At 40.1% G+C, this 21,946-nt stretch overlaps 1 protein-coding gene across 1 annotated transcript in view; it reads left to right on the top strand.

Moving 5' to 3' along the window:
* The window catches only part of EIF2AK3 (eukaryotic translation initiation factor 2 alpha kinase 3), a 42,069-nt gene that overhangs the window by 1,771 nt on the left and 18,352 nt on the right, over positions 1-21,946 (top strand). Inside the window, exons 2-4 of the mRNA XM_015625415.3 lie at positions 5,171-5,300; positions 19,879-20,073; positions 21,661-21,791. Coding sequence (XP_015480901.1) covers positions 5,171-5,300; positions 19,879-20,073; positions 21,661-21,791 — 456 coding nt within the window. The remainder of the gene's footprint in view (positions 1-5,170; positions 5,301-19,878; positions 20,074-21,660; positions 21,792-21,946) is intronic.

Below are 21,946 nucleotides of genomic sequence, written 5' to 3'. Positions count from 1 at the left end.
GCCCAAGCATTTACTTAAGACAAACTGGCTGGTAACTTGGCACTGTATTTTCTTGGAGGACAGTCTCAACAGTTAGCAACAGGATCATTCTTTTGTGTATCGGGTGATCAAAATACCATCAGGTTTATTGCAATTCTACTGTATTCCATTTTTGATAGGACGCTCGTTTATTTAGCCTGGAAAATTTTTAAAAATACATTTTCTGTTTGCCATCTAGAGCTATGTAGAATACACTAAAGATGTTCAATGTAGTAAATTAAGCCTGAGATTATATGTAGCTGCTCTGTAATTGATTAGTATGTAGGAACAGATTTGCTGTCATCAAATAAAAATAGAATGGCTGCCTGGCCATAGTGTTTGTCTGCATTTCTTTATTTTTTAACCTGTGTTTCTGAGATCTCCACTCATTTCATCTAATTGTTCTTCAGCAATACCCAGGCAATACAGAGGTTAATATAATCTGGAAAAAAAAGAACAAAACCAAAACCCCAACTGTCTTTGCTCTAGGCCAATGAAAATAATCATCTTAGTCTGAAGATTTTTTTTGTTTGTTTTTCTAGAAGAAAATAGGAGGGTTAGTGATTTACTGTGCTCTTTACATACAAACATGCAGGGTTTGCTGTTGGAATAGCTGCTTAGTGTTCAAGTTTAACAAACAGCCATATTTGCAATGTCCCAGTGGATTGTTGATGGTTTTATGATTCTTTTAAACTGAAAATATGACAATAAGTTCTGCTTTATTTTTCTAACAAAAACAACTTACTTGAATAAATGCAAAGTTTTGTGCAGTGAAAGGGTGTAGGTGAACTAAAGAAATGTTCCTCCTCTGTCCTGTTTACAACTTCCTTTGCTATCTTAGCCCTTTTGTTTGTTGGTAAATTATACCTTCACTTCTGTAAGGTAGAACAGTGCTGTGCTCAGGCCTCTTGATCTCAGAAAGTGTGTTGTGTTCAATATGGGATACTAACAAAGGTTTTAAGGCCCAGTACTGGCCTTTTGTCAATGTATGTGGAAGTTTGCAGCAGGTATTTTGCATAATTTCAAGGGGGAACATTATCACTGCCCTTGAATGAGAAGTTCCTGTCTGTGAGTGAAAGAGGATAGGAGCAGGTAAGAAAACATTTTCATTCAGCCTTAGAGGCTGTTTGTAGATGGTTGGGGTCATGAAAGTGTGTCCAGATGTGCTTTCACAGTGCCTAAGTGCAAATAAAATCTATCTATACAACATTAGCTTGTTCTCTGCCAGCTGCTCCAATTACTGATATCTCTCTCTATGCTTCATGAACTGGCCTTCTTTAGTCCTGCTGTTGGCCATCTGTAAGGGCCCAGAAGGGATTTTTATCTCCTCCATCCCTTGGTTCACAATATATTCTGGACCAGCAGCTCAAGGCAAGGAGAAGTGCAGGTCTTCATTTTTCAGGTGATGGATCCTGGGATTTTAGTGGCTGCCTTATTTTGAGTAATTTCTTTTTGTATCTTTTTTCCCCTGGTCCAGGCATGTGGAGATTATTGAATTATGATTTTGTCATATTGGTCGTTGGGATTTTTTTCTTTCTTCTTTTGTATCCCTGGGATGTGATTCACTGTCTCTGTAGTGAATAGTTGTGATACAACTGTATAGTTGTGATTTACTGTCAACAAGTATTGACACAGCCTTGATGCTGTTTGTTGCTATCCTCCTCGTTTCTTTGGTGTTGTAGTTGTGACTTTTGACCTTAAGCTGGGTAATATTTTGTGTTTTCCCTTCTCAGAAGGGAATCTGGTTTGGTAGTGTTCTCAGAAAACCTGTGTGTTCCTGGAAGCTGGCTTCTTTGGTCCTTCAGCCTTACTCCAGTCAGAAAGCAATGTTGATAAAGCCAGCAATAAGGTGTTTTTCAGAGAGTAAAAGAGTTTGTCAGGCCTAACCAAAACAGAAACTGAGTCAGGAATTCATGTTACTTTCAGTTGGTCAATCAGTTGGCCCAAAGACGCATCAAAAATACTGTTTTTTCAGTTTAATGTAATGGAATTACAGGAATTACAGCCTTGACATCTTGAGCCAGCAAAGGCTGGCAAGCAGGTGGCTGAAAGGTCTCTCTTTATTCTTGAACTATTGGCTGTATTCTGCTCATGTTTCTAAGAATTGGCATAATACACAGCAGTAAACCCACAGTGGCACTGTGGGGTGACAAAAAGCAAGTCGCCTGCCTGTTTGTTTTTAAGCTCTGAAATATTTTCTTGAAGTAATTGCCTAAATTGTTTTTATCATAATGTGTTAATTTAGTGCTCGGTTAGACTACCTGAGCAACAGAAAGATCTCTTGTCACCACTTCACGCTCCCAGTACACAAAGCTGCAAGCACTGGAGTCTCACAGAGAAAGGGAAGGGAAAATCTGACAGTGAGAAAATGTAACACTAGAGAGAATCTTGGGCACAAATTTCAGACCTTACACCAATTAGAGTTCCAGTGACAGGGTTTTAACTTACTGGAGTCCATGAGAGAAGAGGAGAACAGTTATTAAGATTTTAACTCATAAACAGAGTAAGGAATGAAGGATTTTATCAGAAGAGTAAGGAGTTTTAGCTCTTTTTTTCATGGTGTGTGGTACTGCTGAAGAGAAAGATGAAGTTGAAACCAGAAATGTGTATATTTAGTTGAAAAAGAATAATTTATTTAAAAAAACAGAGAGAAATGGATGTTTTTCCTACACCTGGTTCCAGTACTAATGGTAGCCACACCTAAGATGTAGCTACAGCTGGGCTGACTCTGTCCCTCTGTCTCATGGAAGTGTTTGCTCAGTAGGTGAAACAAAGTCCATTCTACAGCTGGGGACAAACCAAGGGGACAAACCCTGAGTGCCACTGCACCCAAGAAAAGCGAGGATTTTTACAGTGTGCAGAAGTGGTTGGTTAAACCAGTTCCTCCAAGTGTGTGCTGCTGGCACAAAGGTTCCCCACACTCCCCTCCTCTTTCCAATTCAGCTAAACTTAAAACTGAGGTGTGGTTACAGCATGATCTGGGTGGCTGGAGGTCAGGGTGCAGGTACAGGTTCCAAAACCGCCGTCCTGAGTGGCGGTGGAGAGGCTTGTATAGTGAGGTAACTCCTAGGGAAGGTTGAGGTTTGCATCTGGTAGGGAAAGATAATACAGAAATGTAAGATGAAAAGGCATGAAAGATTTGTTACTTGAGGGAGAAGTCAAACAGGAAGAATTGGATAAAGGAAAACAATAGGAATACACGGGAAGGAAACATTTCACAGAGCAATTTTAGGATTTGTCTTCTCTGCAGTATGGCTGCCAAAATTCCCTTCATTCTAGCTGCATTTCTACCTCTTTTAATAACCTAGTTGTCAGGAGGATCAACATAAAATTTAAGTAGACCCACTTGGAATAATATTTTTTATGCAATGCTAGAGGGTTTCAGATAAATTGCTTTACCATAAAGCAAACAGATTGTGTTAAATATGTGTCCAAGGCCTTCAGTGTGTGAGCACTTGTTTACAGTACTTGAAAATAATCAATCTCCTGCAATCTGGTTTATTATTAACCCAGTCTTTGTTGCTGTACAGTTGGAAACACTGTTTGTAATCAGCTTATAAAAAGTTACGTCTTCTACTCTGCAAATATTTGTACAATTGGTATTTTTCTAACAGTTTCTTAAACCTGGATTTTGGAGGAATGTGATTTTGGAGGAATGTTTGGCCACCTTCAGAAGAAGGAGTTTCTGAATGCTATGACATTTTTGGAGCACTTTAAAGATATCTTTATTTTTCTATTTATTAGTCGTGTAGTGCTATAAGCTTTATAAAATCCTATAAATTGTGTGGGTTAATTTAACATGTAAAATGGCCATGTTTTACGTGACCTTTGTTAGAGGTGATGTAATGAGCCACTAGCCCTCAACATGTTTTTAGATCATGGTATCAGTTTTTCCCTCCTTAAAGCAAACTAATAACCCCCATCATTTCCTCCCTAAATTCCATGTTACTACACCATTAACTTTGGACAAGTAAATATATTTGGCTAGAGTTCTGTGCAATAATTTACTGTCCCTTATTGTTTAAAGTAAAGATTAATAGACATTTCTGTGTGTGCACTACCAGCCCCCTGCCCTTTCACCCTCATCTGAAACTGGTTAATCTCCCCATCAGTTTATTTGCACAGTTCCTTATTCTCATTGAAACCAGTGACTATAAAGGTCCTTCTGGGTCACTAGATCCAGCCCCCCTCAGTGCAAGCAGCCTGTAAAGTGATCAAGTTCTACTCCCTCTGCCTTTGAAGATTGGTGAGCTGCTGCAAGCCAAACTGACAACGCAATCCCAGCTTTTTCAGGTCAGAGAGAAACAATCTTCAAGGAAAAAAAAAGGCCCTTTAGAAATGCCTTGTCAGTGCTTTGTCTCTGATGTGTTGTTTAGTTTGTTTGTTTATTTTAATGCTGGAGCTCTAGCACAACCAGAAATGCTTATTCTAATTGTACAGCACTGTAAGAAATAAAATTTACTGAAATTGAGGAGCTTCAGGCACTGTAGAAATGGGCAGCCAGCCTGCCATGGCCCTGTATCCCCAGACATCAGGGTACTTAAAGCCTAAGCTGCAAAATCCAGTTCCATTGCTTTGTGGTCTGCAGGAGTTGGAGGTTGTTTGTAGTGCCCTGTGTGTGCCTTTAGAGGACTTGTTTTATTCAGACTTATGAAATATCCCAGAAGTTTGATGTTTCATCCAAAATCATTGAAAACTTAGTTGTAACTTAATATTTCTTACATCCTGATTGGCTGGGTTAATAGTTTTGGGTTTAGGTTGTTTTGAAAGAATGTATTGAAGATCAGTCTGGAAGGGTCTAGAAGAAGTGTGATCCATACTGTTTGTATAACTATCTCCAAAAAGATGATCTCATTCAGTATTGTAGTGGTAACATCTGCAAGAGCAAAAAGTCAATTGCCTTTCCCTGAATCTGAACTCTGAAAATGTCTTACAGCATAGAAATTTGTTTATGACATCCAGCCAGAGACTTCAGCTCTATTGTTGGTCTGGGTAGAGCTACCCAGTTGAATTGCTTTTCTGCAGAATACAGAGTTGGGTAAGAGCTGGTATAGAGTAAGGGTTGGAGTTGGATTTTACTGAGCATAAAAGGCAGCTAATAGATGAAGTCCATCCTGCTGTAGTTCTGACTGTGCATGTTTCCAACTTGCAGATCTCTGGTAATTATCAGCACTTTGGATGGAAGAATTGCTGCACTGGATCCAGAAAACAGTGGGAGAAAACAGTGGGATCTGGATGTGGGATCAGGTTCTCTTTTGTCATCCAGCCTCAGTAAACCAGAGGTAAGCCTTAATTTATTTCCTGACTAAATCTTTAAAAATTGAGTTGTCTGTAATAAAAGGAATGCAGCTTCCTCCTTGTTTGGTAGATGTTAAATAATGAAGCAGACAGCTATGAAACTTTGTCAGTACTATTCTCAAACTTTTTTGTTGTTGGTTTTCTGTTTTTTGGTTGTGGTTTTTTGGGGTTTTTTTGAGTGCTTACATCATGTTGCCATTTCAAACTGGAGTGTGTCAGCATTTCAGCCTTGGGATTGATGTATTTGATAACTATCAAACTAGATGATGTAACTGAGTTGGGGAATTGTATGTAATTGCTGATTGAAAACAAGTTACTTGTAATTTCAAGCAAATGAAAGGATCATCTGCTTTGTATTACTAGACTATGTCTTGGCAAGTACTGGCTTTTTTTTTTCCCTCAAGAAAAGCAAAAGTCCTTGTGACTTAATAAATGAACAAAGGGTTGTTTTGGGTGTTTTATACTAGATAAGCAGGCTGCCTGTGAAATAGAATGTGTTAGCAATTAAACAGAGTGCTGAAGGTCACCCTGAAGTACTGAGTGGTAAAGAGTTGCATCACTTCTTGCTGATGAACTCTAAGAAGAAAATCTGGAGTTCAGTTTCTTGTTTGTTGCTATTGGCCACCATTAATTTCAATAAACTAGGCTAAAAATTAGAAGGAAGGTTTTTTCCTTTTTTTCTTTTTTCTTTTCCTGCACTGGGGAGATCTCTGATTCATTCTCTCCTAGAATTAGGAGGAATAAAAACACTGACAAAGAGGTGATTTGTGATGATAACACAACACAGAAGTACACATTCCTTCCCTGTCAGGGATGGTTGGATTTGGTGACCAATCCTGTATCATGCTTTTGCACAATGAGCATTAGAGAATGAAAGTTGAGTTCAGGATTATTCAGACTGCATGACTTTCTTGCTTGTGGTTCTTTGTTGCTGTCTGTGGACACGACCTCTGTTTTGGTGCAAAGAAGTCAAAGGAAAGATGTGGTCTGTTGCTGTGGTAGTGTGAGAGCTACTAATGAGTATCTCAGGTTGCAGAAGTAATGTGAATGTTTACTCATGTTCCTCTGTTTCTGAGAGAGAATTTTATTTATGCGTGCATCTTTGTGAGATTTGTTCAGGTGTACTGTTGTAGTTTAGAAAAAGCACTGTAGGAAAGAAGAACTTCCCCTCTGAAGTATCTAAGAGCAGAATTGAAAAGAATACAGAAGAGAGAACTGTAAAGAGCTGTGAGGTTTCAGTTGATTGTGTGATCCTTCACAAATATTCTCAGTAGTAGATACATACAATACCGGTCTGTTACCTGTTGCTGCAAATAGTTTCTGATGACCACATGAAAATGGAACCAGTGGTTATGAAAAGCACACATTTGAAATCTGTGCAAATGTAAACTTTATTTTTCAGTACAAGTCACAAGCCCAGGTTTTTAGAGATTTTGGGAGTGCAAGTATTTTCAACATTAGAAGTGTTTTTGCAAATACAGATTTTGTCACTCAACTGTCTGTCCAGAGTTTCGGTGTTTTTCCAATGTGGTATGACTGTAGAAATGAAAAGTTGGGGTTTAGACAGCAAAAACTGTAGTTTGTCCATATGATATTTAATTCTCTTCTGTGATTACAAGTCAGTAGGTTGTGGCAGTCATAAAAATACATTTTTAAAGAGTGTTTGTTATGGATAGAGGAAGTTGGACTTTCAGATGAGCTTTCAAATTGTTTCATTTCCACAGCTGTGGCCAAAGACACTGAGGGATTTTGTCAGTTAAGATGCAGAGCCTATGAGATAACTAATTTTGGAAGGAAAAGGTCATTTTGGTCATTTAGAAGATGTTAAGCGTTATGAATGTGGGCCTTTTTAGACTTCTACTGTCATGTAAACAAATGCTGTTAAGACAGAATTTAACAAGAAACATGATGAAAAGTGATGAACACTCTGAATAAACTGCTTTTAAATATTTAATGTTTAATCTGCTGTCAGTAATCAGCTGAAAATCTTCATGCAGTGAATCTAGATACTTAAGTGAGTAATTGACTTCATTAAAATTGCTGGGAAAATTCTGGTTTGGGTCAAAATACTGATGTGGGCATGTGACCTGTTGAGTTTTATTCTCTCAAACTGAGTCTTGAGGCTTTTCCTTCCTCTTCCAGCATTTTTGAAGTAACAAAGGTTTCTGTGTTAGCAACCACATCTTTATCATAAAGCAGTAACATTATGTAAGCTGTTAAATTACATCTTCTTTCAAGGAATAGCAGATGAGAAACTCTGTGTTAAACTTGCAGTGAAAAAGATTTGTGTTCTTTCAGAGCAAGGAAAGTGTGCTGCTGGCTCTTAATTGTTTTGATGAGGGTTTTTTTAACTATCTCAAGTGTGAGTATAATGAACTGTAGTTCCAAGTCCTGGTGCAAAAGCATGAATTTAATTTCCAAGTGCCTTTTAAGAATAGACATTAGATCTTCAAACTTTCAGTGTTTAACAGAGCTGTAGTTAACTTCCTTTGCCTAACTGTAAAATGTCAACCTGGCTGTCTGGAGCTCGTGTTTTAATTAGGAAAGTGAGGCAGTGAAATTTCAAATGTTCCAGCAGCTCTGTCAAACGCTTCAGATCTTGAAACTACTGCTTAAGACACTGACAAGTGAGATGTTCATCATTTGTCATGTGAACAGATCAATTAGAATGGAAAGGCTGCTGAAGTATTAATTGTGTGTCTGGGTAACTAAAATGCTGAAATTCTTTCCTTGGCTCTAAGCTCCAACATAAACAAATCATAGTCGGGGTGCCAATGCTGAAAAGTTGACTCTGCAGTTCAGGCTTGTGCATCAGAATTAAAAAACTCTGTTTCTCTATGCATTGTTTTAAAATGGAAAACCTTTCTCTATAAAAGCCTGGTTGCAACTCCAAGTTTTTATTACCTGCACGTAAAGATTGCCTAAAGAAGTTCACAGGAAGTCATTGAATTACAACTTTTCTAAAAGGGAGCCTAAATTTAATAAAAGCACTTTGCTCTTTAAAATTTGGGTTTGTAATTAATATGCTGTCCATACTTAGAAAATAATACTTTTGGGAGAAGCAGCGTGTTTAAATAATGATGCTTAATTATAGTGAAAATGGAGAACTGCTTCAGAAGCAGTGAGAAAGGTTCATAGCACATCATTTGCTGATGAGGATGATTCATTCTTTTACCTGCAAGCTTTACACTAAATCACTTAGTAGGCACCAGTCGGAGTTGCTTCAGTGCTCTGGGCAGAGGCTATACTGGGATGGACTTGATAAAAGTACCTGGTAGGCTTGGAGTGTTAAAGACTAATCCTTAAGTAAGCATCTTATTTCCTTATTTGAGACATTGAGGATCATGGGATAAAATCAGTTTCAGTTCACATGGCTGACATTTATAGCAGTCAGAGTAAACATACCACTGTATCCTGGAAAAATTGAATAATTTAATTATGCCATGTCACCAAATCTGTCAACATCCTTATTCTAATAAAGATTCTCATGACCTTTATATTGCATTGTGTGTGTGTATATGTGTGTATATATATATACATATATATATATATATAAACATAAATATATATTTCTATTGTAATAGCTACATAAAATCAACTTTTCTACAAACTTAGACATCTGTATCATCTTTTTTGGGGATAGAAGTGGCATATTTTTATGGAATAGCCTATTATATTTTTTTATCCAGAGAAATATGGAGAGGTGGAGAAGTTTTATGAAAACTCAGTGCATTGTCGGGGAAGCGAACCCAGAGAGACTTTGAGCAGATTGTTCAATTTTTGCTTAGAGCAGTGAGTTGCAAAAGAATTTTGAAATCTCAAAAAACTCCACTACTGACTACATTACATCTGGATGTAATGTACAATATGAGTGTATCTTCTTTCTTTTTCCTTCCCTTTATCTGCATCATAAATCCTTCCAAATTTTCAATGCTTTGGTTTCCCAGAAGAAATACAGAATTCTGCTGTGAAGTGTCCAGACACCTGGGACTCACTTTGAGGTACTGACTTGCCTGCACTTGGCTGCAGTTTGGGTAAGGCAATCACTGTGCTCAGACGAGCCAGAGAAGAGCCCAAATCTGTCTTGGGTTGCTTTGGGAACACAGGAAGAAACTCAGCAATTCCCATCCTTCGACCTTTTACACTCTGGAATAGAAGAAAATGCAAAATCCACTTTGAAATGGGTCAGGGCAAGGCAAGAGGTCAAAATGCCCTTTGAGGGGCTTGAGTTGTGAATTCTATTATGTGCCCACCCAGAGGTTCAGGGAGGGTGAATAATTTAGCAGCGTCTTTGAAAGAATTAGGAAAGTCTCACCCACCAGTTAGACACTGCTGCAGCATTATTTTATTAGTTTGAATAAAACTTATGTTTGTTTGGTTTATGGATTTCTATTATGGTTATTTTTTGGTTGAGTCACTATCTGTAAATATCATCCAAGGAAAAGCTGATAGTGTTTGTCTTGGATATGGGTGGGGAACACTTAAGACTGTCAGACACTTGAGTATTTTCATGAAAAGGTTATTATAGCAGCTGTTAAAGGCAGTGATGAATATTAGGAATTTATATTAATCCTGCTTAAAATTGTTCTGATTCTTCTAACATTCACTGGCCAAACAAAAAGGAGATTCTTTTCAAACTACACAGGCATTCTGAGAAAATGTCTTTGTTCTGAATTCTGCTTAAAAATGCCTCTGTCTAGTTCACTGTTAATAATTTTAATGCTTAATCTTGGGTGCATCTTAAACATCTGCAATGGGACACACCAGCAACAGATACAAACTTTCCTGCTTAGTACTTGGAAGAGTCTCCATGCACCATCCAGGCAGACTTTCATAGAGAATAACAAGTTGGTTCTCTGAGGTGTTTGAGTGTGTACAAAAAGTTTTTAAAGAATAGTTTTAGTCAACAAAGAATAAAATTTTTAAAATATCAATTTGTGCTGTGAAATTACTTTCTGACCGTAATATGTTCTGAGCAGATGTAAGGCACTGAATTGCCACTCTTTTCAAGCAGGCAGAGTGTAAATCAGTGGTCTGATTATTGAGGTGACTAAACTGGGGAAAGTATGTTTCCTTGTAGGTAAACTGGTGTATTTTTGGTTGTCTGAAGGAGTATTCAAGTGTCCTGTAGTGACCTTTATTTTGGTGTACTACTGAGATGTATAGAACCACCAGATGCTCAGATAGTTGGAGGTGTCATTCCTGTAGAGCAAGACTGGCACATCAGCTGGTTCTCAGTTGTACAGGTTTTCTATAATAGACATGAAATTAAACTGTGCTAAATGAAATACAAGATACGGGGATTGATAACAGTTGCTCTGTTGTTGAAGGTTGGAGATGACCAGTATAAAACTGAGAAAACTGTGTACTAAGATATCCCGTGACAGGTTATCTGCTGCCATCTCCATTCCACTGAAGGGGAAGGAAATGTGATTCTCTGTTGCCTGCGGGTAGAGAGGGAGACAGATTACTGTCTTAAATGGTCCTGGAAAAGCTCATAATGAATAAAAAGTGAGTGCCCAGAATTGTACTTCAAAGGAAGATAAATTCTAATTGCAATTGAGGCAGAGAAGGCTTATTAGGGCTATCAAGGGGAGTGGAGCCTGTGTTTTGCAGGAGGAGAATGGATGTGACTGCTCTTTAACTACATGGATGTATTCGCATTCCTGATGGCACAAGTGGTTCTTTTCAGTTCTGCTGCTGCAAAAACACACACATGTGTGCATGAAGAGGTGACAGGCTTGGGAGACTTCACTAGAGAGACCGGTGGATTTCTGAATACAGATTTTTGTTGCTTTCTTGGTGAAACTAAAACATAATTTACAGTTCTTCTGAAAATAAACTTCTAATGTTGTTTAATGGACAAAAAGTCATCAGTAAAATACTAATTGTTTCAGAATACCTTGATAGCTGGAAGCTGTGCTTTTATAGGAAACACAACCAACTTTTTTAGTGGGAAATGCTAAACTTGTGGAAAAGGGGAATTGCCTGCCTGAGCTGAGTTGGTGGTTAGTGTGATGCAGCACCACCGTACCATCATCACAAATAGGCCTGTTGCTTAGGCAGGTGGTGTTACGTATTTATCTAAACTGCACATCTTCAGTCCTCTTAGTTTGGTGTCCTATTCAATTAAAAAACCCAAAAGATTTCCTGTAGCTGCAGCTCAGTGGCTGCCTTGCTGACACTTGTAGCTAGCACCGACAAAGCCCAGAGGAAGTGCTGACACGTGTCCTTTCATTGTGCTTTAAGGACATTTTGGAGGATGACAGCTTCCGTTAGGGGACACATGAGCAGCTACAGAACAGGGTGTTGTGGCTTGTGTGATACCAAAGCTCTCAAGACCAGTCCTCAGGTGATGCTGTGCTTTGAGCAAAGCCAAGAAATTTTCTCAGAGTCGCTCTGTACGACCAACTTTCATATCATGCTCACAGCCATAGTCAAAATCTCCAAATATTGGAAAGGATTTTTACCATCCCCATTGTCTCTGGTTTTTTATTCTCTTTGTAGTAAAATAACAGAATGGTTTAGGTTGGGCTAGACCTCTAAGATTACAGAATTACCGGGTCCAAGTGTTAGCCCTGCACTGCCAAGGTTGCCACTAAACATCCTTAAGTGTCACTTCCACAAGGCTTTTACATCTGCCTGGGGATGGTGACTCTGCCACTGCCCTGGGCAGCCTGTTTTATCTTTTCAGTGAAGAAGGTTTTCCTTACAGGTAATATAAACCTTCCCTGATGGAACATGAGCCCATTCCTTGTTGTCCTATTGCTTGTTTCTTGGGAAAAGAGATTGACTCCTCTCACCTGGCTAAAACTTCCATTGAGGTACTTGTACAGAGCAAGAAAGTCTTCCCTGAGCCTTTTTTTTTTTTTCCCAGGCTAACTAACTGCAGCTCCCTCAGTCATTTCTTGCAAGTCTTGTGGTATGGACCCTTCACCTCAGGGTCAAGGTTAGGGATAGGAAGAGAGCTTGTAATTTAATTGCACATGGCCCACTGCATGTTTTGTATTGGCTGTTTAGCAGTTCTGGTGTTTACAGATACTAAAATGGATCAAATCTAGTACCTAGACCAATACCAGTTTCAGGTAATGGATAACTTAGATAGTTGGAATTCAGCTGCTCAATACACAAAAAAAGTAATTTATTCTGCCCTAGAACCTTTTTTAAATTTCAGGCTATATCTTTATCTATATAAAGAAGGGCCTGTTTCAAGGTTTAAGCATTTTAGACAGTTTAGCAAATCATTCCTCTAGCAGCACAGCCACTGACATCTCATTTCCGAATTTCTTCTGGACTTTGTGCTCCATAAGGAGGTAACTATTAATCTTTGTCAGACTAACGGCATGTTTCGTGCACTCTCTCTTAGAGGAGACTCTGATTTGCAGTGTTCTGTTCTCCTTCTGTATCAGGCTCTTTTCCTATAGGAGTTGCTCTGTGACTTAGTTTTTCACATAGACTCTGTGTCCTTATCTGCAAAACCATCCTGTCCATGCAGGGCCAGGGGAAAAAACACACAGGGTCCAGCAGAGATCAGTTTGAATCATCGTCTCCTGAAGTGCCACGAGCTTCTGGTATTGCCCCTTCATGGATGCCAGGTGCCCACCAAAGCCTCTCTGTCACATCCCTCCTCAGTTGAACAGTGGAAAGAAAAATCTGTTGAAAAGGATCATGAGTCAAGATAAGGCAGGGAGAGATCGTTCACCACGCACCATCACAGGCAAAGCAAACTCAACTCAGGAAAACCAGTTTTATTACCAATAAAATCAGAGCAGGATAAGGAGAAATAAAACCAAATCTGAAGAACACCTTCCGCCACCCCTCCCTTCTTCCCTTAAGGCTTAACTTCACCTTGATTTTCTCTCCCTCCACCCCAGAGTGGTGTAGGGAGATAGGGCATGGAGTCTGCAGTAAATTCATCACACCTTGTCTCTACCACTTCTTGCCCCTCAAAGGATGACCCCTCTCATTTTTTTCCTGTTCCAGTGCGAGGTTCTTTCTACCTCTGCAGCCCCCCACTACCAAAGTCTTGCCATGCCAACCAAATACAAGTATCAATTTTGCCGTGGTGGCTGATGAAGTTCTGTGTAGGGCCTGTTTCTGGAAAGGCGAGGCTTTGGGTAATTTTTTTCCCACTAATCCAATCCCTTATGTGCTGTTAGTTTCAAGGAGCTCGGTGATGGGCTCGGTAACAGCAGCATCGGCTTGTCTCAGAAAGCACTGCTCTTAAGTTTCAGAAGACTTGCAGTCTTATTAATAAAACTTGCCATGTAAAAGAGGGGGATGGAATAATGTCAAAATAAAGTCTTTCTTAAAGCACCGTGCAGTTGGGTTTTTTATTATTATTAAGGAGAACAGTTTTTAAAAGTCTGTTACCATGGCAGCAGAGCAGGCTGGCATCTCTGTATCTCAAAAACCCAAGTCTTGTTTGACTATGATTAAAGTAACGGTGGTATTTCAGTTTGCTCGTCTTTAGAGGAAGGGTCTATGTGATTGCAGAGCAAACAGTATTGGGTTCCTGATCTCTTTTGAAGCTGGGATGGTCTAGTTAGCACACTGCAGTTCCTCAGATTTCCTGTATGGCCCTTCAGGGGAGGGCAGAGTAGGAATAGTTCTTTTAAGGGCAAACTCAAGCTGAACAAGGTACTGTCCCCCTGATGCTGGAAAAGAGAGTGTAAGTCTCAAGCTGCTGTGCTGCTGTCATCTGTTGCATTTTACAGTTTGTGTAAAAGAGTTTTCTTGGGACCCTGGTCCTTATACCTGATCAGATTTTAAAATCTGATGTGTAGAATCATAACAGAGATTCCAGCTCTAGTATTTTATTAAAGTTGTCAGGAGGATGTTGCAGGTGTTGCTTTGAAGAGAGAGAAGAGAGGAGTTTTGAAATGAGTTCTCTAGTACTCATCCAGGCACACAGGGTTACAGCATCGCTTCACACACTCATCATACAGAAAAACACAGGCCCACGAAAGTTGAATTTATTACTCTTTTCCATGGATTCATGAAAAATGAAATAGTAACTACCAGCTTGTGAAGTATGGGGGATGATGGGAGGAGAGGAAAGACTGTAGTAGGTACAAACTTGTGTCATAAGGTACTTAATGTAGGCAGGAGTCAGGGACCAGATTTGGTTGCTTGATAGATGCTGTGAACTGCTGCTGGGTGAGCCATACAGCCTGATGGTACCAATCAGCCTGAGCTTTGAGAAATATCTCTGCTCACTGTTGCTGTGCAGACCTGGTGTGCTCTTTGAGGCTGTCACACCCCAGCTGAGATAAAACCTATTTCCATGGCTGCTCTGATGTGCCGCCCTGGCACTGCCTGGCTCTCACCTCTGCAGAGGAGGAAGGCCACCTAATCCCACCTCTGTAAACAGCTCAATAAAATACTGATTAGGTCATATCCAGGTGCAGCCTTTCTCACGGTCCTGGTCTCAAAGATGCTTTAGGCATGTTCAGTGCTTAACAGGCACAGGAGGTGGTCAGGACAGGTATACACTTCATAAACAAGTGTAGTGCTGAGATCAGAGGTAATGGTACTCACAAAAAGGAAAAATTTTCTAGACAAACAACAACCTGTCTTGGTATTTCCTGCCTCAGCTTCCTCATTGCCCTTGAACGGTCTCAGGTTTTTTACTGATGTAAATCATGGACTTCCCTTTGCAGTCAATTTTCTTTTTCCTGGCTGGTTGAACAGCCCTGTATTATTTTGCTCTTTTACCAGTGCTTTAGGCAGTGGAATAGCTCAACAGCCTCTCTTCTTAAAAAGATTGTGCTTGTGTCTGGGTCTTTGTTCTCTTAAGGAAGTGGGGATGTTGTGGGTCTTGCAGAAGTTTGAAGGCTCTGGGGTCCCCCTTCATCCCAGTGTGCTGCTGTTTGATTAGGGTTTGCCTGTTAGTAACAGTACACTGTCATCCTTGTAGTGTCCTGTGCTTCAGGATTTCTGCAGGTACCTGGAGGCAAAACAGATGAATCAGCATCCTGAAATCTAAGGTGAAGAGGAGAAATTACCTCTTCTATTGGAAGAAAGTCATAAACCCATGACTCTGTGCAGATAACCTTCCTGCATGCATAACAAAAAAGAGCAGACAAGTCAGTTCCAGACCAACCCAAACTGGGGCTATCTCAAAAATTGTGTGTGTATGTATATCTATATATATATCTGTATTACCTGAAAAATCTGTAAACATTTATAGTAGGGATACCTGTGTTACTGTCTGTCTATGGGTTTGTGGTTTTAATTTGTTTGTTTTTTTAATGTGGAGCATACCAGCTTGCTTTCACTTGCCCAGATTTCTTTGTGCAGACTCTTGTTTCTACCCTTCAGAATAAAGCTACCTACCATATGTGACTTTTAATATGTTGCCTAGATTAATTTTAAAGAGGCTTAAAAGACATAGTTCTCAGTGAGAAGTAGTTTTCTTAAGAGCGTGCTTGATGTTGGGTTTGATCCTGTTTGTTACAGTGATCCTATTGTAGGGATAATCGTAGAGGGGGAAAAAACTGGTACCCTTATCATTTAAGATCATGTAGGTTCGTCTCAGTTAATTAGTAACCGGAATGAAGCTCTTGCAGCTTATAGTAACAGTAAGACTTGAAAACTATGAGCAGAAGTGTTAGAAAAACATAAAGACATAAAATCCTATTTTAAGGAAAATATTTCACTTGTGCGTGGTTATTTCCTTGGAGTTAGTAGATAATCCAGCCCATCTGTAAACAATAATATTGACTGTTTTGGCACCAGACTTGGCTCAGATGTGTCTGCACGTGAGCAGGCTCGATTTTTGTTTTCAGACGATAAAGAGCGTTAGGAAGGGGGTAGAATGTCACGCTTGCTGTTAAACAGCTCCTGGAAGCTTGTTTTGATCTCTGTTTACACAATTTTTTTTTCCTTTTCTTTCTTTTTCTCTTCTCTCCACCGCTATAAATCAGCGGCTTCCTGCGCCGATCAACCTGCCGTGGCACCTGGCGTACGGTGCCCTCCTTTCCAGTAAAGAGTCTAGACAGCAAATTCCCTGGAAGCGTATGCCATTCCGGATCGTTATGCCTTTTTGCTTTTTTGTGGAGGCTTTTCAGAAAGTGCATTACCTCACCCGTCGGCCTGGAGATTGCGCAGCCCGCGCCGCTGATAGGGCTGCAGAGCCCCGCGCGGAGCCAATGGAGAACTTGGGCTGCAAACTCTTAATGAGCAAAAGAGCAGCGGCTCGTTTAGGGCTCCCTGCTTAATGTGGGGGCTTTTTTTAAGTGTTACTTCAGAAAGACAAGCCACTTAACAATTATATGCCATATTGCTGACCAGTGAAGCTGAACAAATAGCTATTTACATTGACAGATCAGAGGAATGTGTAAGTGCATCGTGGTAACCTACATTTTCTGTGCCAAGAGATTTGCAGCTGACTGCCTGGGTGACTCACTCCTTGGATTAGGAGATGAGGTAATGCTTTTGAGATACAGGGTGATGTCATTCCTTTACCTGAGCTGCATGCCGATGCTAGTTGCTAGTACTTTCAAGGAAAGTCCCTTTTCTGCTTCTGATGTACTAGAGAATGAGCTGCATAATTCAGATAGTTGTTCTTATTAATGTCCTTCCAAAGCCTCTGGCTGAACTGCTCTTTTGAAAACAGATGTCACCACAAGTGGCCACAAATGCCTTTTGTTACACATGTATGTGGGCACCTGCAAGTGGCACATTTGCATACCTTCCCCATTCTTCAAATAAAGCTATTTATTTAAAAGAAGACCTTTGTGGTAATCAGGCGGTGTCTCTTGTCAGCTCTGTGTCATGTAATCCATTTATGGATAGAGTCATCTTAAAGTGATTTTTCCCCCTGACTGTTTCTGTAGTGAAATAGCTCATTTGTGATGGTTAGTAACCCAAATGTCTCACCTGCACTTAGGGTCAGTTTAACCTTATCCACTCCTACTCCGGCATTTTCCTTCACTGCAACAGCTCTTTCTGCTGCCTGTGCTCCCTTTCCTGATGTGTTCATGAATAGCAGGTGTGTCTTTTCTCAGCTTTTTCCTCCCAGTGTCTCCCAGGACTTGCTGCTCCTGCAGATGCCCTCAAGGTTGGGAGCGTGGGCAGGTGATCAGCAGAGCTGACCAACAATGTCATCTGTCCTCTGCTGCTTATGGGGACCAAGGTTTTAACAGTCGAGCAGGCAGAAAGCCACTGTCAGGGAAGCCATAACCTGATTTGCTCCATAAATCTGGACTATATAGGTGTGTGTTGCTGAGTCAGCTTCATATATCTTGGAAATTTGGGTGTGATTCCTAGAACTAGCCAATGTGTGTGTGCTGTTTCCTGGTGGAAAATTTTCAACTCGGGCCCTGGAGCCAGAGCTTTGGGGCAGGGGTGGAACTTAAAGTAACGTGTGTCACACTGTCCCCAGGGCTTGTGGTTGCTGCAGAGTCTTCCTTGCTCAGCAGCAATTCTTTGGCAGTTTACACCACTGTCTCCATTCTTCACAAACCATGGAATGGTCTCCAGCCCTTGGAGCAGAGTATCTCATACTGGCATGGGCCTTCAGACGTACTTGCATGTGTATGGATCTTGTGCAGATCCATTCAAAGGATTTGTTAATGCAAAGTAACAGCTGCACAGGCTAAAAGTTTTCATCAGAATTATTATGGGCTTCTGAAAGAGTATATTACAAAAACATTTTGTGGTATTAGTCCTCTGTGTTGAATGTTTTTACAAGGTATTTCCACCATGGTTACAGCTGCAATTTTGGCACTGACGTTTTGGTTTTAAAAAGGTGTTTTCCAAATCTTCCCAGTCTTTTGTTTCTCAAGACCACAAGGTTGCTCTGAATATGAATATTTATATAAACCTTATTTGTTTGCTTTATTTGTCCACTGATCAGGTGATCTCTACAAATGACACCCCCCAACTCCCCACCAGAATATTTGCTTTTTTGTTGGTTTATTTCTGTATGTGTGTATAGGGCTGTGTCTGTTTAATTTTCCTCCCCAATAGTAGGCCATAATGCTCCATTTGTGTATCACATGCATCTTTTCCAGGATGTTTGGCCTTTATTGCCATAAGGTAAATATCTGAGAGGGAAAGAACACACCTAGTTTTGCTTTGTAAAGAGCTTCACAGCTAGTCTCAGGGGTTTATTTTTATCATCACTTCAGTTACACATTGTGCTCCTGAGAGGAGTTTTTATTACAATTGTCTGTCATCATGAGGCTTTTCAAAGCTGGAAAGCATCAGTGTTAGATCCTGTAGGGATGTTAAATACCAGCAGTGTGGGGTAACTCACCTGAATTTTCTCTTTAAATGAAGTGTGTCAAACAGTATATGAGGAGATACTAGTTGTGACATGCACACATCTACAACATCTGTCTTTCCCTCCCTGTTCAGGCGAATCCCAACTTCGCTTAATGTTGTTTGCTCGACTCTGACCCAGTTAGAGGAATAAAAAGTTCCATGTTATATGGAATTTGAAACATGCAGAAGATGTGGTTTCAGATCCTCACAGTGGCTCCAGAAATAATAACAAGAAACCTTCTGCATCTTTTGTACCACTTCATAATACCTATCTGTGCCTTGGAGTCTGAGCAGGAATACTTTTTTCCAAGTGACTAATACACATGTACCAGAAGCAGTCTTTAATTCCTAATGTGTCAAGTATCTGAATTTAATGTAATTATATTGTAGGATACTGCCCAAATGGACAGAGGTTCTGAAAAATCACTAAAACCTCCCATGTTAATCCATATCCTCAGAAGCTAAGATTATGTGGATTACAATTTCTCACTGTTCTTGATGGGCACAGCCACTGTGGCTCCACAGCATTAGTTATGGTCCATCATGCTGATAATGAGTTTCTTAATAAGTCCCTTAGTACTCACTGACAATGACTCATACTTCCGAACCTTGAAAATCTCTGTGTAATGGATGAAATATTGTATCCCAGTGAAGATTTTTTAATATTTTTTTTTTTTAACCTGTGTGTTTAGGGAGAAGCTAGGCAGTTTTTAAAGGAACGGTGTGCTTAGAGATAAGCAATTCTGAGGAGAAGTCAGATTTAACTGTCTGGAGAGACAAAGGTGAAATGTGAGCTCTGATCTCAGTGATAATTGCTCTCTCTGCTTTACAGAAAGTTGCATATTCTAGAATAGACATGAATTAGTCGTGAAAACAGCCTCAGTTGTACTTTTAAAATTACTCTATCTTGAAACTATCACCAGTAATCTGCAAAACTTTGCACTCTAACCAGTGCCTGTCTCTTGGAGAATGCTTCAACCCACATCGTATTTTCTGCAGTTTTGGATGAAACCTGTCAACTCATCGAGCTTTCAAATGTTTTGAAGAGGTGTCACACACTGAACTGTTTTTTAACTAAGAATAGTGAAATGTGGATTTGATTTGAATGTCTGAAAGTTTTCTGTCTTCAGTATAACTTTGAAAAATAGGACTCTGAATACAAAACCATTAGGACACTAGAGCATAACGCACTGGACTTGTTTATACAGCATTTCTCCTGTCATTTGTGGTCTGTGTGTTTTGATAAAATTATGGTTAAATCATAGCTAACCTTGAATTCAATTATTTTAGGCGTTTGGAAATAAGATGATTATCCCTTCCTTGGATGGGGACCTCTTCCAGTGGGATCGGGATAGAGAGAGCATGGAAGCCGTTCCTTTCACCGTTGAATCTCTTCTCGAGTCATCCTACAAATTTGGCGAGGACGTTGTGTTAGTTGGGGGAAAGTCTTTGACCACCTATGGGCTGAGCTCCTATTCAGGGAAGGTAAGAGCCTGAGAAGGTGTTTTGTGTCTGTGTGTTTTAAGATCTGCATTGCAAACAGGAAACTCCTGAGGTTTAAACTGTGGTGCAGCTTGAGTGTTCAGCTGCAGGGCGCAAAGGGGCAGAACCTGAGCTTGATGGGCTGCAGTCAGTGGCAGGGGACTGCAATCTCCTGCCTGGGAGCTCCTGCTCTACCCCCTGTGCTGGCTTTAACCCTTGTCTCACCATTTGCTAACCCAGCAGAATGCTGTTCCCCTTTTACTGGAGTAGTTTTGTGCTGGGTTAGCTGTAGCAGGGGATCAGGGAGTGCCAGAGCCAGCACAAGGAAGGGACAGGGACTTTGTCACCAGAGCATAGTGAGAGGTTGGGAGGGATAACCCCTTCCTGTGGGAGGAGTTCAGCTTTTATCATCTGGCACTGTTTGAAGTAGAGTTTGCAGTTCAACTCTCCGTGTATTAATGCTTTAGGTGACACCTTTTTTCAATTAATTTCAAAAATTTCGAAACTAATGTGAACAGAAAAAATTCAGCATATGCAAAAGTTAAGGACTCTTAGTTGTCAGTGTGTTTACTATCAGAAGTTGTTCTCCTTATATTTCAAAGTCTTATTTAAAAGTTAAGTTAAATGTCAGGTGTCATTGAAGTGCTTGTAGATACTTTGTGTAGTGAAGAAAAGACATCTGGTGATTCAGAAACATTGCATTTTAAAACAAGCTAAAAAACAGATTCAGTTAAAAAAAATTAAAGTTCCTAGTTTTCAACAAAATCAGAGTGGGTACACTTCTGTGGAATGGAATCATCACTAATGATATGGTGTGGAATCATCACTAATGATAAAGCAGACAGATCCCAAAGCAGAGTTCATGAATTCCTTTTGATTTCCTCACTGGTCACAGAGGGCTCTGTGCACCTCCAGTGCTCAGAAGAGGAAATTTTCATTTCTGTTTTGATTCCTGGCTTATGTGCACAGTAGCAAAGCTGTTTCCTAGAGGAAATAGTACCTGACTCTTCCTTCCTAAGAGTTTGGCAGTTTCATCTCTCTGGCATTACCCATATAATGCAAATTCTCATTGAGATTTGGGACTGTTGGAAACTGTATGACTGTGAGAGTTCATTAATGTTTTCTTTTCCTTTTAATAGCTGACAAGGCAAAGGGGGAAGGCGTTGTGGTATTTTATATAAATCAATAGTACTTCATTTGAAGCTGATAGAGTTAGGCTGAGACAAATATGACATGAAAGCAGAATTATCTGTGGGTCTTGCAGGAATGTTCTTTTGATGTCCATATAACTAGTGGGGAAAAGAGAGAGCTCAGGTTTCTTTGTGTTAGAAGTACATGCAAAATATAGGCAAATGGTAGTCAAAATACCACAGACTGTAAACTTCCTAGAATCCTTTGAAAGTTTTCATTATGAAAAGCCGTTATCTCTTAAACCAGGCTTTTCAGCATCCCTCCAGCCAAACATCTAAAGTCACAGAGTTCCAAACTGCCTGCCAGCCAAGAACAGGCTGTAAGGATTGTTAGCTTTGAATATTGCTGTTGATTACATTTGTTTTGAAGTTGCACATGTGAGCCTGCCTTGTCCCTCAGGTGAAGTACATCTGCTCAGCCGTGGGCTGCCGCCGCTGGGATGACGAGGAGACAGAGCAGGAGGAGACGCTCCTGTTACACCGCACCCAGAAAACCGTCCGAGCTGTGGGGCCACGCAGTGGCAATGAAAAGTGAGTCAGAAATGTTCAGGAACAGTCCTGTAGAGATGGTGAGACAGAAAAGATAGGAATCAGATCACAGTTGCTACCCTTGTCCTTGCTCACCTCAGAAACATTTGCCACTGTAGTACTGCACAATATAAATGTCACTATAATGTTTGTTCTAA

The sequence above is a fragment of the Parus major genome, chromosome 4, assembly GCF_001522545.3.
Source record: "Parus major isolate Abel chromosome 4, Parus_major1.1, whole genome shotgun sequence".
Classification (NCBI taxonomy): domain Eukaryota; kingdom Metazoa; phylum Chordata; class Aves; order Passeriformes; family Paridae; genus Parus; species Parus major.
This window is presented reverse-complemented; position numbering and strand designations above follow the sequence as displayed.